A 14661-nucleotide genomic window follows, 5' to 3' on the forward strand; every position below is an offset into this window, starting at 1 on the left:
TTCCTTCCCCAGAACTACATAACGTTGCTACTGTTTTTATTCGATTGGGGGTTGTTGGGGTGTAACATTACAGGACTTTTTTTTTTTTTTTTCCAGATTAAATTACAACTATCCCTTTCCATAAAAGTCTTTTCAGCTTGGATTGGTAGTGCACACCTGTAATCCCAGCACTGAGGAGGACAAGTACAAGTTCGGGGTCAGCCTGGTCTACTTAAATTCCAGACCAGATAGAGTAACACAGTAGGGTCATTTTAAAATAAACAAACACCCCACACACATACCCCCATATTCCACTTGAAACGCAGACTTCAGTTCCAGCCTCTTTCCAGACTATGACCAAGCAGTCAAGAGCCCAGGTGAGTGAGAACTACTGGCTGCTCTGCCCAGCTTCGTTAAGGGTGACACACTCCAGTACCCAAGGGAAGGCGCTGGCGAGCCAAGGACAAGGTCCAGACAACTCCAAGGTCAACGCAGATAAGCTGCAGGCAGCCCCAGCCCCGCCGGGAGCGGTGACCCCACTGCCTCCAGAGGCTAGCAGTGGGGACTCCACACACAGCAGGTAGGCGACCTAGGAACCCCACCACCCACCCCGAGGACCACGCCTCCTCTCCGTGCAGGGGTCAAGACACGCCCCCACGAGGCACACCGCGGCATAGCGCATATTCCAGCCCTTCATCTTTTTTTTTTTTCGCCCTCTCAACCCAGCTTTTCCCGACTCCGGGAAGAACCGGGAAGAGAAGGCGGAGGGAAGCGAGGCGCCGCCGGATAAATACTATGGTCCGGTCCCGCCCCTTTGATGTCACTTCCGTTCCGGGCCAAGATGGCAGCGCCCGGTCCCTGCCACGCAGACTTCCGCCTGGCGGGGAGAGCAGGTGCCTGTGGTGGGTCGTATCGGGGGTGAGGTCGTGACATTCGGCGTGGAGCTCCAGCGCAGGTGCGTCAGGCGGTCCCGGGAAGAGGGCATGTGGCCAGTCCAAAGCTAGAGGTGGGGCGCCCCGGGGAGCCTCGCCACGTGGGACGGGGAGGAGCTGCAGCGAGAGCGACGCACGGACGGGGGGGGGGCGGGAGGCCACGTGGGTGGGGTTCCGCCCGGGGTCCGCGCGTCCAGCCCTTGGAGTCACTTCGTTTCCCATTTTCCTGCAGGCACCATGTCGGAAGGAAACGCCGCGGGCGAGCCCAGCAATCCTGGAGGGCCACGACCCCTTCTCTCTGGGGGTCGGGGACTGATCGGCCGGCGGCCCGCACCCCCGCTTACGCCGGGCCGCCTTCCCTCCATTCGCTCCCGGGACCTGACCCTTGGCGGAGTCAAGAAGGTACCTGCGAGCTTGTTTGTACAGAAACCCAAATACCATCAGTTCCAAGACGTAGGGATGTAACTCCCGATGTTGTAGGGCCTACAGTGTCCCTGGCGACGTGCCAATCTCTAAGGAGACCTTCAAGTCGAGGTGCTGAGATGGTTTCACATGCAATTACAGGCTAGAGAAGCTAGTTAATTCAGGACGTAAAAAAGTGCTTCTTGTGTTTAGGACACCTTTAAAAATCTCATGAAAGTCAGGCAGCCATAAGCTTTACTTGTAATTTTGAGTGTTCAGAACTCTGGCAGAACTCTGGATTAGTACCAGAAGTACTAATCTAGTATGTGATGACTTGTAGGCATGACCTTAGCTGCTCCTTGTCCTCTCCCATTATGTACATAACTGTAGATGTAATGAATAGCTTTGAAAGGGAAAAGCAGAGTGACACAAGACTAAAACTACTTAGCTTTGCCTTGGATACTGTGGTAATAGTATGCCATGTCATCCATTCGTGAGTGCTGACAGATCTGTCTGTCTAAGCCTTCCCAGAATTGTTTTCCCCAGTGCAGCTGACTGGTATTTTACTTTTCAGAAAACCTTCACCCCAAACATCATCAGTCGGAAGATCAAAGAAGAGTAAGTAGCTAGGACTAATGGATTCTTACCCTGTATTGCTATGACGTTGGGGAAGTAATTAGGTGTGTGGCTCAGAAATTTTAATTTATGCTAGGTGGCTGTGGTATACACTTTTAATCCTAGTACTCCAGAGGCACAGGCAGGCAGTTCTCTGTGAGTTGGAGCCCAGCCTGGTCTACAGTGACCTGGTCTACAGGTCACAGATTAGGTAGAGGCACAGTTTGTTATTTAGACAGGGTCTCTCTACTTGGCCCTGCATATCCTGGAACTCTTTTCTGTAGACCAGGCTGGCCTAGAACTCAGAGATCTGCTTGCTTCCAAGGTACTTTGTATTAGAGGTTTATTTTCTTCTTTTTAAAAATGTAATAAATAGCTGAGATAATCAACTTCCAGAGAGGGTAGTTTTATTTTGAACCACAAAGTTTTGGAGATTTTAGTCCATGATCAAGGGATTCTTTTCACTTTGGGGTCTATGGTGGGACAGTGAACACATGGCAGAGAATACCTGAGGGGAGAAAGAAATGGAGGAGAGGAGAGGGAAGGAAAACTTGAGGGGCTGGACAACCATCTAGCTCTTAGAGTTTAGGCTACCTTCAAATACCGCTAAGGTTAAGGTGGGGCTAAGATCTTCACACTTGCCCTTAAGATCCTCTTTTGTTCCAGCCTTTCTGTTTTCAGGCAGTGAAAAACAGAACAAAAATCCCACATTTTGGGCAGGAAGGTAAAGTAAAGGGAAATGAAAGAAAAGCTCCAGTAAAGGATTGGGTTCCCCTTCTCATGATATTATTCCTGACTCACAAACTCAGCTCAGTTGGGTAAAATGGGGTGGGCAAGGAGGGTTAGTTTTCTGAGCAGACCCTTTTATCTGTTCTCACTTCCAGACCAAAGGAAGAAGTAGCTATGAAGAAGGAAAAGCGTGAGCGGGAGAGAGACCGCCAACGTGAGGGTCATGGACGGGGACGTGGCCGCCCAGAAGTGATCCAGTCCCATTCTATCTTCGAGCAGGGCCCTGCAGAAATGATGAAAAAAAAAGGTACCCAGAAGGGATCAATTCTGGATTTCAGTTGAGGTTGCCAGAGAAGGCAGAGCAATGGAATTCTCCATACCCAATTTGGTTTTCCTTGCTGTTGCGGTCTTCCTTATTTATCCCTAGTGAACAGTATGATTTCCCATAGGGAACTGGGATAAGACAGTGGATATGTCAGACATGGGACCTTCTCATATCATCAACATCAAAAAAGAGAAGAGGGAAACAGATGAAGAAACCAAGCAGATCCTGCGGATGCTGGAGAAAGATGATGTAGGTACCAGGAGCCTGGGGGACAGGTGCAGCAGGCTTTCTCAGACTACCAGCCCTCAAATCACGACACGGAGACTTTCTATTAGTGATGAGTGCTCAGCCTTAATTTAGCCCTGTCTCACTAGCTCTTATAATGTATGCTAACCTGTTTCTCTTTATCGATGTGATATTCCACAACAGACAGGCTTCTTTGTAGCTGTTAAAGCGGGCTTTTAGGGAGCCAGGTCTGGCAATGCAGGGCTCACTGGTGTCCTGGAGCTTTTGGTTACAGAAATACTAGAGTGGGACTGGGGATGTAGTTCATTCATTGGTCAGAGTGGTGTCTCCATCTGTGAGGCCTTAGATTTAGTCCCTAGTAACACACACACACACACACACACACACACACACACACACACGTAAGAGACAAGTAGTGGACTGTGACCTGGGCATATATGCTGACATTCTGTGTGACTTCAACTCTTTGGCAGTTCATTGATGACCCGGGGCTAAAGAACGACACACGGAACATGCCAGTGCAACTGCCATTGGCTCACTCAGGGTGGCTTTTTAAAGAGGAGAGTGAAGAGCCAGACGTTAAGCCTTTCCCAGCTGGCCCCAAGGAAGAAGACATGGAAGTGGATGTGCCTTCTGTGAAAGGTATCCCTGCCTGTACCCAGGAGCCCTCGCATCAGTCACCTCCAAGACTGCTGTTCACCATCACCGCTTTTCATTCCCACTCAGAAGTGTAGGCACGAAACAAAGACAGACTCTCCTCAGAGTTCACATGTCATTGCATGTCAGTACACTTGGCCTCAGCCGTCCCATTCTAGAGAAGTCACATGCTTCTTGCATTTCTTTGTTTCTCCTCTTTATAACTGGCATCCCCAGCCTCTTGGCTGAACAACGGAAGAACACATGGGTTTGAAGGAACAGTGAGCTGGCTTGGTGGGTGGCTACTTGACGTCTTTTCCTTTATGTCACTTTGGGCAGTGAAAGAGGAACCACGGGATGAAGAAGAGGAGGCCAAGACAAAGGCCCCTCCCAAAGCAGCCAGGAAGACTCCTGGTCTCCCGAAGGACGTGTCTGTTGCAGAGCTGCTCAGGGAGTTGAGCCTTGCGAAGGATGAAGAACTGCTGTTCCTTCAGCTGCCTGATACCCTCCCTGGGCAGCCGCCCACTCAGGACATCAAGCCTATCAAGACAGAGGTGCAGGGCGAGGACGGACAGATGGTAGTCATAAAGCAGGAAAAAGACCGGGTATGCTCAAGAACGAGTTCTGGGGAGATTCCAGGCTGATAGCTCAGAGCACAGCCCTTGCTGCAGCATCTTCTGCTGCCTATGCCTCTCTCCCTGGGAAATGGAATGGGGTTCCTTCATGAAAGTTGTTGCCCATTGTCTGTCTACTGCTTCTCTCTGCAGGAAGCCCGATTGGCAGAGAATTTTTGTACCTTGGCTGACCTGACAGAGGGTCAAGTGGGCAAGCTGCTCATCCGAAAATCGGGGAAGGTACAGCTCCTCCTGGGCAAGGTGACCCTGGATGTGACCATGGGGACAACCTGCTCTTTCCTGCAGGTGCGACCCCTGTGGGCCAGGGAGAGACTTTGGGAAGTATTAAGTAGCTGGTGTTGAGGCTGTGGGGGGAACTAGTGGGTCATAGGACTGAGAGCTGAGTTGGGTATGTGGCCCTCACTGGTGTCTCTATTGAATGGCAGGAACTGGTGTCTGTGGGCCTTGGAGACAGCAGGACAGGGGAGATGACAGTCCTGGGACATGTGAAGCACAAACTTGTATGTTCTCCCGATTTTGAATCCCTCTTGGATCACAAACACCGGTGAAATGAACAGATGGAGGAGGACAGTGACTGCCCACGACTGCTGCCTGCTCCAGACGTTTTGTTCTCAAATCCATGCAGCCCAGGAGGGGACCTGTTTAGCCCACCCACTGTGGCAGCTGTAGTTCCAGTTTCTCCCGATTAGGGCCTATGCTGCACTTCCTACCCCCAGCAGCTGTGAATGGCACAGTGACCTTCCCACAGCATGAGGACGGAACGTACATTCTCGCTGCTGGGGACTTGACCCTGTTAATTTATTTTTTATTTATGTCTTAATCCCCACTACTGACTGCATCCTCCCAAGGTAGGATGGGGCAGGCTTCCTGTTGGGAACCATGGGCTACAGGGATGGGAAGGGGAGGTGTTGAAGCAGGTAGGAAAGAATAGGGGTAGAGTTTGAGACTTAAGACGCAGTCCCAGCTCACTGGCTCTATGCTTAAACAAACTACCTAACCTTTCTGAGCCTCATATTCCTCATCTGACAAACAGGAGAATAATACCTACCTCACAGGGTTGGTGTGAGGATCAAGTGGAATGTTGTAGCTGGGAACTCCTTGCACAATTCCAGGCATACATCAATAAATGTTAGTTTCCCTTTCCTTTGCTTTGTTGTTTTCCAAACAAATGAGCATCATACTCTGAAGGAGTAACTGGTTCTGCTCACATCCCTGCTTTTGTGACTTCATTGCTCTTTACTTCTCTCTCTCTCTCTCTCTCTCCTCTCTCTCTCCCCCCCCCCATGCTAGACAAATGTTCTACCGCTGAGCCTCAACACCCAGCCCGTGATCCTTACTCTGTATCTCATTCCCACTCCAGGCTGATGTAGTGAATGTTCATGTCAGCTCTTCTGTACCTTTTATCCCCTACTGTCACTGTCTTAGCTACCTGCTTCCTATTGGAGTTTCTGTTGGAAGAAATTAGAGGCTCCTTCTGTTACCCTCAGAGGCCTTTAGGTGATGAAGTGGGCAGAGACTTACTCTCCTGTGATGAGTGGCCGGTAGACTGACTTCCATAAAGGTATTTTTCAAAAGAAACATCTGGCCACAGAATTCCCATTGCACTACATCCAGTAGTGCTTAAAATAACAAACAACCTTGGTGGCATTAACTGCTACCTGTCTTCTTCCTTCGTGGGTTAATTGTACTGTGTTCAGTGCCTGGAAGAACATCTCTTCCTCCCTTGTCAGTAGGGCTGAGGCCTTTTCGAGTTGGAGCGCTCCCCTGCCATTGTCTTAGCAGGTAGCATCTATACTGATGACTCCCAGACTCAGAGAGGGCAGCCAGGTGGCCCTAGAACCTCTGGGTACCTCTCTCTCTTCCTTTCACCTCCTCTAATCTGTTTATTGAACACCACAGGGGCTTTTCCTACAGAGCCTCTCAGGCTGCCCAATCAGCTGTGTGAAGAGATTGAATCTTTAGTGGCCCCATTATCCTGGAACCAAAAGCTCATATCCTTTCTGTTGGGTCAAGGGATTAGTCTTCATAAAGAACAGGAGGAAAGGGTTCCTTGGGAGTGTGTGACATGGAAATCCTGTCTGGTCTAAGGCAGCTTTGATAGCTCTGGGCTCCAGGCCTTTGTCCTTTTAAATAGCTGATGTACTGCCCTTGAGTCTCTGTGGGATCCTTTGTTGTGATTCAGAACTCTCCTCTTTTGACCTTGTGTCTGTAGATATTTGCTATTTTGCAATCCATAGTTCTTTGGAAAGCCCCCCCCCCCTTTTTTTTTTTATACAATTTCTCTATATAGCTCAGTCTGGTCTCAGATTCTCAACCCTGTCCCCAGCTTCCTGGGTGCTTTAATTACAGGTGTGCAGTGACCATGGGCACCTTTGAGTTCTTTGAATCTTCCCAAAAGAGCGTCTAACACCTTTGTACTTACTTCACTGTTTGAAATGGTTTAACATCGACGCTTTTGACTGTGTCAGTTCTCACCACCTGTTTCTAGGTTCCAGATGCACCAGTTAGAGAGCTCATCCATGGATACAAGGCTGGGAAGTGAGGCAAGTCTGCTCTCTTGGCTGAGCCTCTGAAGGGAAGCATCCATTTCTACCAGCAAATATGTGCAAATAACAGGGGGTGGGAAGGCAGTTCATACAAGAGTGCAAATGAATGCAAATGTATTACTACCTGCATCTGTGTGTATATATGTTGTGTTAGAAACAGAAAGAACTATAGACTTGTTCATTTCTTTGTGTAAGCGACTTCAATAGACTTTTCAGACAGGCTTGCGGTTGCCTTCAACTCCACGAGTTACCTGGAGGAGGAGAAAAAAATCACTTGTCCTCACTCACTTTATTTTACTTGATTTTTTTCAAAAGAATGTTATCACCATAGCTCTTTTTATATGGTGTTGCTTTTTTAAATTGAAAAGATTATTTTGTGTGAGTTGGGGGTTCATACATTTGAAGGTTAGAAGACAACTTTAGGATTCAGCTCTCAACTTTTTACCTGTTGATACTGGATCTCTTGTTTCTGCTGTTTTTATGTTTTTGTTTCTCGAGACAGTTTCTTTGTGTACCCTTGACTGTCCTGGAACTTGATTTGTCCTGGCTTCAAACTCAAGAGATTCACCTGCCCCTGTCTCCTGGGTGTTGGGGTTAAAGGTGTGTGCCACCGCCACCACAGCTGGGCCCGGCTGCTGCTTTAACATGGGTTCTGGGGATAGAATTCAAGTTATGAAGTTCAGCAAGTCCTTTTACCCAGCTCCCTAGTTTGCTTTTAATTTTTTAAAAAAGATATATGTGTACCGAGTGCATGCCTGGTGTCTGTGGAGGTCAGAAGAGAGCATGAGTTATGGATGGTTGTGAGCCACATGGGTGCTGGGAACCACACCCAGGACTACCGCAAGAATAAGCGCTCTTCATCTCTGAGCCATCTCTGCAGTCCCACTCCCCCCACCATGTTGCTTTTAAATTAGAATGAAAGTAAAGAATTTGAGTACCAGATAGATAGATGGCAGTAGCAGACACTTGTGGTCAGCAAGTTCTTATTAAGCCAGTTTTTCATAATCATAAAAAGGCACGGAACCCTCCTATGATATCTGCATCCTTTTCAAATCTCTTGAGTTATTCCACTTCAGCCACGCAGACCTTGCTGCCATATCACGTGTGTGGGCTGCACCTTCCCCCTCCCCCAAGTCTAGACTCAACCTTCCCCAGATGTTTCTAAGTTTTATTTCTGAAACTTTGGTTGTCTGAGACTCCCCGGCTACTCTATGTAAATTAGCAAACTCAAGTTCTGTGCTCTCCCCTTGTGGCCAGCACTTAGGACACTGGAGCCAGAGGGTACCTAGGCTACACAAGGCTTTATTTCAGAGAAGACAAAAAGGGAACTCACATTTCTGGTACCCTTACTCTATGCCATTTGTCACCCGGTGACACTTTAACTTTTTAGCTGATATTACTACTAGAATATGACTGTGGAGCACAGTTGAATCTTGTGCATAGGCAATATTTTAGTACATAGAATAGTTTCATGCACATAACAGCCAGTTAAGTTAAGTTCTGGTTGAAAGAATCAAGAAATAACTATTATGTGCAAATTGCCTGTGTCCTAGTCAACACCTACATCTCTAAGCAAATGTGTGTGAAAACTAGCCCAACTATAATGTCCTTCCCTCTTCCAGGAAGAAGAAAGGGTGAGGCCAACCCTGTGGGTTGGGCTTTGAGCAGGTTCCGTGTACTGCTTTGTGGCTTTCCCTTGTGGGTGTTCAAACAGTACACTGTTTTCCATTAATGTGTCACATGTGCTCATAAATGTCAAAGAAATCATGGCAGGTAGAAGTAGCTTTGTATAGACTTGTGCTCCTGTCTTTGGGACCCCACAACCCTAATGGTTACTGTGAGATAACTGAAGTCTTTGGTTGGCCCTTTGCTGACTGTAGCATGGCTAAAGAGAAGTAGCCTCCATAGGGAGGTGGTTCTATGGTGGGGTTGGGATTTGCTGCTCCTAGGGTGTGGATAATCTCTTTTTTTCCTTTTAAAACTGGTACGTTTTTTGTTTGTATTGTTTTTAATGTAACTCAGGTTTGCTTTCAACTTCTGTCAGAAAAAGCTGGCCTTAAACTCCTAATCTTGCTCATTTGCCTCAGCTGGGTTTAGAGTCGTATACCACCACACTCAGCTGACAACCCTTTTGAAAACAACTCTTGAGATTGCTTCTAGGTTCTCATTGAAACTGAACTCCTGGGTTGAGGGTGGTGCTGTGTCTCAGTGGAGAAGGGACTTGTTGTCCAGCCTCATGTCTAAATTTAATCCCTGGGACGTACCTTCCCAATTGTGTAATTCTCTGATATGTGCCATGGTATATGCACACACATACATAATTAATTAAAAAAATCACTTAGCAGAGTGACCCAACTTGTACTCATCAAGGCCTCATAACAGCTATTCCCCTTTTGAGGGAGGCATCTAGCATGTGAATAGGGCCTAACCAGCCTTTCGTGTCACAGGACTACAGTGTATTGCAGTATGCTGGCCTGATGTTCAGCTCTGTTGATATGGGGGTTGGGAGCCGTTGTCCCTTTGGTAAAATTTGTCCTCTGTTCCACAGCCCAAAGCAAAGCCGGTGACTCATGAAGCTCCCAATTCACAGAGGTTTCCTTATATACCAGGCCCTGGTTCACCGATGTTTGCTAAGCTGAAACCAGCGGTGTTCCCAAGGGCTGTTGTGGCAGCATCCTCACCAGATGTGTGGCATGGAAAATGGATGTGTTTGCTGCACTCAGTGGACAGAACTCAAAGCTGTTCTCACAGCACTGGCCAATGCTATTTTTACTGACTCCAACTGTTTACATTAGCCTGTGTGTTTGGTGCCATTTGGAAAACTACAGACTGGCAGGTTAGAGATTCCCCTTCTTGGAACCATGAAACATGGAAACCAAGCTGATAGAACCCCTTGGGTCAATCATATTGATGCCCATAGTGAAGGTTCATTCTCTGAAACCAACTAGAATTGTCACAGGCTGAAGCTGTACCTCCTTGGTTGCCACCTTTGTTACTTGGATTCATTGTGCCCTAGACATGATAGCACACCCACCACCATAGACTGAGGACCCACAGCTAAAGGACCCATGTTCCACATGCACAAGCTGTTACTGCACAGACCCAATCACAGCTAATAAAAGTTAAACTGCCAACCAGGCATAGTACCTGTAATCGAAGCACTTGGGAAACTGAGGCAGGAGGATTGCTGCAAGTTGAAGGCCTGTTTGGGCTACATAGTGAATTCCAGGCTAGTTTTGGATGCAATGCAACTATGAAAATCCAGAATAAAAAGGGGGGGGGGGCAGGCTGTGGATGTAGCTCAGCTGATAAGACACTTGACTTGCATGCACAAAGTGCTGGGTTTTATTCCCAACACTTCATAAACAGTGTGCTAGTATATGCCTATAATCCCTGCACTCCAGAGATAGAGGTAGGATGATCAGAAGTTCAATGTTAGCCTCAAGCTCAAGGCTGTTGTAGAATTTATTTTAAGGTATATGACTTTGGTTTATGCTCTAAAACATGTTTAATGATGCAAAGATGTGTGGGATTAAACTAAATTCACCTGTGGTCAGGAGTCTGGCCCAGCAACTAGCTGACAGAAGTGATAAGGTCAAGCAACAAGAGACAGGAAGGAGGACTTCAGAGGCTTGCCACCCAACTGCACAGCCAGACATGGAGTAAGAAGGAAAAAAAAGGGTTACAGAAGAAAGATAAAAGCCCAGAGGGAGACGGTAGCTGGATTAATTTAAGATTAAAAAAAATAAAACCAAAAACAAAACAAAAAAACAAAAACAACTGGCTAGAAACAAGCCAAGCTAAGGCCAGGCATTCGTAACAAAGAATAAGCCTCTGTGTGTGATTTCTATGGGAGCTGGGTGGTGGGCCCCTCAAAAAAGATCAAAAAGACAAAAGAGTGAATGTCACATGACACAAGACCAGTCTAGAATACATGAGATCAAGTAAATAGATAAACTGTCTCTTGGTAAGGGAGACAGCACAGCATGAGCCTTTCCATGTTAGCTTTCCTTGCTGTGACAAGTATTCAGTAGAAACAGTTCAAAAGGAACTGAAAGGCCACAGTCCAGGTCGGCTGGCTCCATTGTTCCTGATTGTACAGTTCTGTAGAATGTCACAGGGAAAAGATGTCATGGAGCAGAGGTGCCCACTCATGCAGAGGAGACAGACAGGAAGGGACTAGAGAAAGTATTCTCTCTTTAAAATACTTTGTGTGTGTGAGTGCTTTGTCTGTGTGTATTTAAGTGTACCATGTGCATGTCTGGTACTTAAGGAATCCCCAAGAGGATGACAGAGCTCCTGGAACTGGAGTTACTGATGTGACGTGTAGGTGCTAGGGATCAAACTTGAGTCCTCCGCAAGAGCAACAAGTGTTCTTAACTGCAGAGACACGCCTCCAACTAGGCTCTACCTCCCAAGCCTCCAGTACCTCCCAGTAGGGCTACTGGATTATGAATACATCAGCATATTTATCTACTGTTAATGAAGTCAGACCCTTTATGATCTAATTCCAAAAATCCCTAACAGCTGACAAACTACTTTGGATTTTGTTTGTTTGCTTGGTTTTTCGAGACAGCTCTCTGTAACAGCTCTACCTATCCTGGAATTCACTTTGTAGACCAGCCTGGCCTCCAACTTAGAGATCTGCCTGCCTCTTCTTAGGAGTGCTGGGATTAAAGTCATGCGCCAACACCGCCAGGCCAAACGTTTTTAAGACAAATGAACCTTTGGCTTTAGTGTGTGTGTTTGGGGGTGTCATTTCATATTAAAACTATAATACCACCCAACCGTTGACAGTCCTGAGGCTGCTAGCTCACTATCGTGGGCACCTTTCCAGGTCTATCCTTGCCGCCTCAGTCCAGTGAGATGACCGTGACCATCCCACTGTGGTTCTTGAAAATAATCTCACCATAACTTTCAACTTTATATAGATATTTTCAGCCAAACAAAGGCAAACTTGTGATGATACTAGGCTCTCTAGCCTTTCAAGGTTGTCAGTGAACACTGCTCACTATTTATAGACATCTGGAACTGTGTAGCAAGGAAATGGCCTCCTCTGAATTCAACTCAAAACAGTTTCTGACAATACCTTGGATTTCATTGAATGACTCTTCAAAAACTCATGGTGACATTTAACTAACACTGGGACAGTTTGGGAAATGGGGAGCCATAAGAGTTGATGAAGTTACCAAGACTCTGCTCTCACAAACAGATTCTTGCTGTTACCAAGGATAGAACCCGAGAAAGCCCACAATAGTGCACTAGTAGACCCAAGAGGGTGTCAAAGGTTGGGTGATATGGGTTTAATATGAAATGAGCCCCTCCTCCAAAAAGGTTCATTTGTTTTCTTAAAACTGAGGCAGATAATGGAGGTAAAGTAGATCTGTGAATAGAGGCATCTGTGTAAGAGAAACCAAGAGACACCAGGCTTGCTTTATGAAAGTAAGAGTGTATTGCCATGGGCTATACACACACTAGCCACATTAGAAGTGAAATTCTTTAATTATTTATATTATATTTAGTGTTTGGGGTGCACTCATGCCACAACACGAATGTAGAGGTTGGAGGACAACATGTGAGAGTCACTTCTCTCCTTCCACTGTGTGGGCCCTTGGAATCCATTAGGCTTAGATGTAAGCGTCTTCACTCACTGAGCCACCTCACCAATCAAATTAGAAGACGAGTTCTTACGAGGACAAATCATACCTAAACTACAGCAGTAAGACCTTGTAGGCAGAGCTGCAGGTACCTTTACCAGATGAGTCAGCTTGCTGGCCTCAAATATGTTTTCTTTTAATTTTGTTTTAGAGACAGAGTCTTGCTGTGTAACTCATATTAGCCTTGAACTGGAGATCCCCTCCTCAGATGAATGTGTAAGGATTGGAGTTATGTGGTACCTCATACACCCGTGCTTGTCTATTCAAATATCTTGTCCATTTTTGGATTTTGTTGTTGTCTCTTAATGTTTTATATTTTTATTCTTTTTTATGGACTTATGTTTGTTAACACCTTTTATGTGAGAGCTTTGGGGGACCTGGCTATGGGTGTGCTTGCTCCAGGGAAGATAACTTTACTTCTGCCTGAGATATTGAAGTCATACATGTACTTTAAATGGAATTCTCTATGTAATTTCTGGGCCAGCAGGGCAATGCAATTCCCTGTACTCAGTCTTGCTGTGGCTTTGTGGTTTTATTTTCTGAAGAACACCAGTAAAGTCAGAATCTGTGGTTCTTACAGGGTCACAGTATTTGAAGCCATGAATATTTAGGGAAATCTGTACCATATATACTTATGGACCCATTTCCATCCCTAGTTTCTAGAACCTGGTTATGACTTTTCTGAGTTTATAAAAGGTGTCATCTGTCATTTAACTCTAAATACTTTACCACAGACAACACGTGTGTGCTGTTTTGACAAATCAGTCACTGCATATATATTTATGGAGACACAATGTGATGTTTTATATGCATTTCATTATAGAATGATTGCAGTAAATTAAATAGATTCTTACCTCAGCCCCCTCTCCATCCCCGTGGGTATGTACCCAGATAAGATAGTATGTGCTTTTATAAGAGTTGTTTCTGGGGTGTGTTGGAGATTGTAGCCAGGGCCTTGCATACAGGACACAGGTGCTGTATGTGTGTGTGCTTTTTAAAAATGGCTACCCTAGAGATAACACGTTTATTGACAACTTAAGTGCCCCAACAGGGAATATAAACAGCAAGGTATGTTGATTAGCTTTGGAAAGAATCCTAACAAATGCTGATGGTCCCAAATGCTTCCCATCTTTATTTCCAATCAACACTAAGATTGTCTGGATTTTCCTTTTGGTGACAGAGCACTCACCGTGTACGGATTACTTGGAATCACTGTACTGAAGCCATCTACTCGTGGTTCAACACTGAAACACCAAGGAACCCAATCTACAACCTTTGTAAAGAAAGTTGCTTGTGTCAGGTTACAATCAGGTGTGCTCAAAGAACTAGTGTTGTCACACTTCATCCGGAAGACCACGAATCCTTTCACTAAGCGAGTGTTTCAATGCGCATTGAACGAATCTTTCACACATGCTTTGGTCAATGTTCCAAACACGATAGAGAGCTGAGACTTAATTGGGGTTGGAGAACAGTTTCTTTCTTTTTTCTCCCCCCACTGTGGTGGCTTTGGTGCGTCCCTCAGTCCTGATCAGGGGAAGCGCCCTACCACTGAGTCAGCAGCCCTGTGCCAAGCTTTGTTACAGCCTTTATGCTGGGAGGACAGAGTAGGTCACTGTCAACGTGAACATGTTAGCTAAATTTGTTTACGGGAGCAGCCCACTGAAAGGGACTCAGGGGCACCCACGCCTCCAACACACTTTAAAATCACTCCCATAACTTCTAGCGCCGTTTTGAGGTCTACTTCCACACAGCAAGGCTCCTTGGAAAGGACGAGCCAATGAAGCGGTGAAGCCTTCTGAGCGGCATGCTGTCCAGCCAATGGGCTGAGGCCCTGGGCTAGGGAGACCCGGAAATCAGGACTTGGGGCACGTGGCTCCTTTTAAGTGGCGGGCGGGGTGGTGAGGCTTGTGTTCTTCCAAGGCAGGGTGCTTCGGGGCCCTGACGACTCGAGGCCAGGTG

At 46.5% G+C, this 14661-nt stretch overlaps 2 protein-coding genes across 3 annotated transcripts in view; one reads left to right on the forward strand and one right to left on the reverse strand.

The window, feature by feature from the left end:
- Positions 1 to 14661, reverse strand: part of Reep4 (receptor accessory protein 4) — an 816909-nt gene that overhangs the window by 103811 nt on the left and 698437 nt on the right. The gene's annotated exons all lie outside the window — the stretch shown is intronic.
- Positions 823 to 5642, forward strand: Polr3d (RNA polymerase III subunit D). Of its 2 annotated transcripts, none has more exons than XM_051195432.1 (9): positions 823 to 934; positions 1144 to 1313; positions 1888 to 1931; positions 2813 to 2964; positions 3107 to 3231; positions 3702 to 3870; positions 4204 to 4469; positions 4632 to 4784; positions 4925 to 5642. In XM_051195432.1, the coding sequence occupies exons 2-9, from the start codon at positions 1149 to 1151 to the stop codon at positions 5045 to 5047; spliced, it is 1197 nt and encodes a 398-aa protein (XP_051051389.1). In that variant the 5' UTR covers positions 823 to 934; positions 1144 to 1148; the 3' UTR covers positions 5048 to 5642. The 2 variants fall into 2 exon arrangements, with proteins under 2 accessions (XP_051051389.1, XP_051051390.1); XM_051195433.1 differs by lacking the exon at positions 823 to 934 and adding an exon at positions 2595 to 2652 and having other exon boundaries at positions 1227 to 1313.

The sequence above is a fragment of the Phodopus roborovskii genome, unplaced genomic scaffold, assembly GCF_943737965.1.
Source record: "Phodopus roborovskii unplaced genomic scaffold, PHOROB, whole genome shotgun sequence".
In the NCBI taxonomy this organism is placed as follows: domain Eukaryota; kingdom Metazoa; phylum Chordata; class Mammalia; order Rodentia; family Cricetidae; genus Phodopus; species Phodopus roborovskii.

Bases quoted from the DNA above. Each gene is read 5' to 3' on its own strand.
- Polr3d (XM_051195432.1), top strand. From the start codon at position 1,149: ATGTCGGAAGGAAACGCCGCGGGCGAGCCCAGCAATCCTGGAGGGCCA. The intron at 1,314-1,887 runs GTACCTGCGAGC...TTTACTTTTCAG, and splicing joins CCCTTGGCGGAGTCAAGAAG to AAAACCTTCACCCCAAACAT. The intron at 3,871-4,203 runs GTATCCCTGCCT...CACTTTGGGCAG, and splicing joins GGATGTGCCTTCTGTGAAAG to TGAAAGAGGAACCACGGGAT.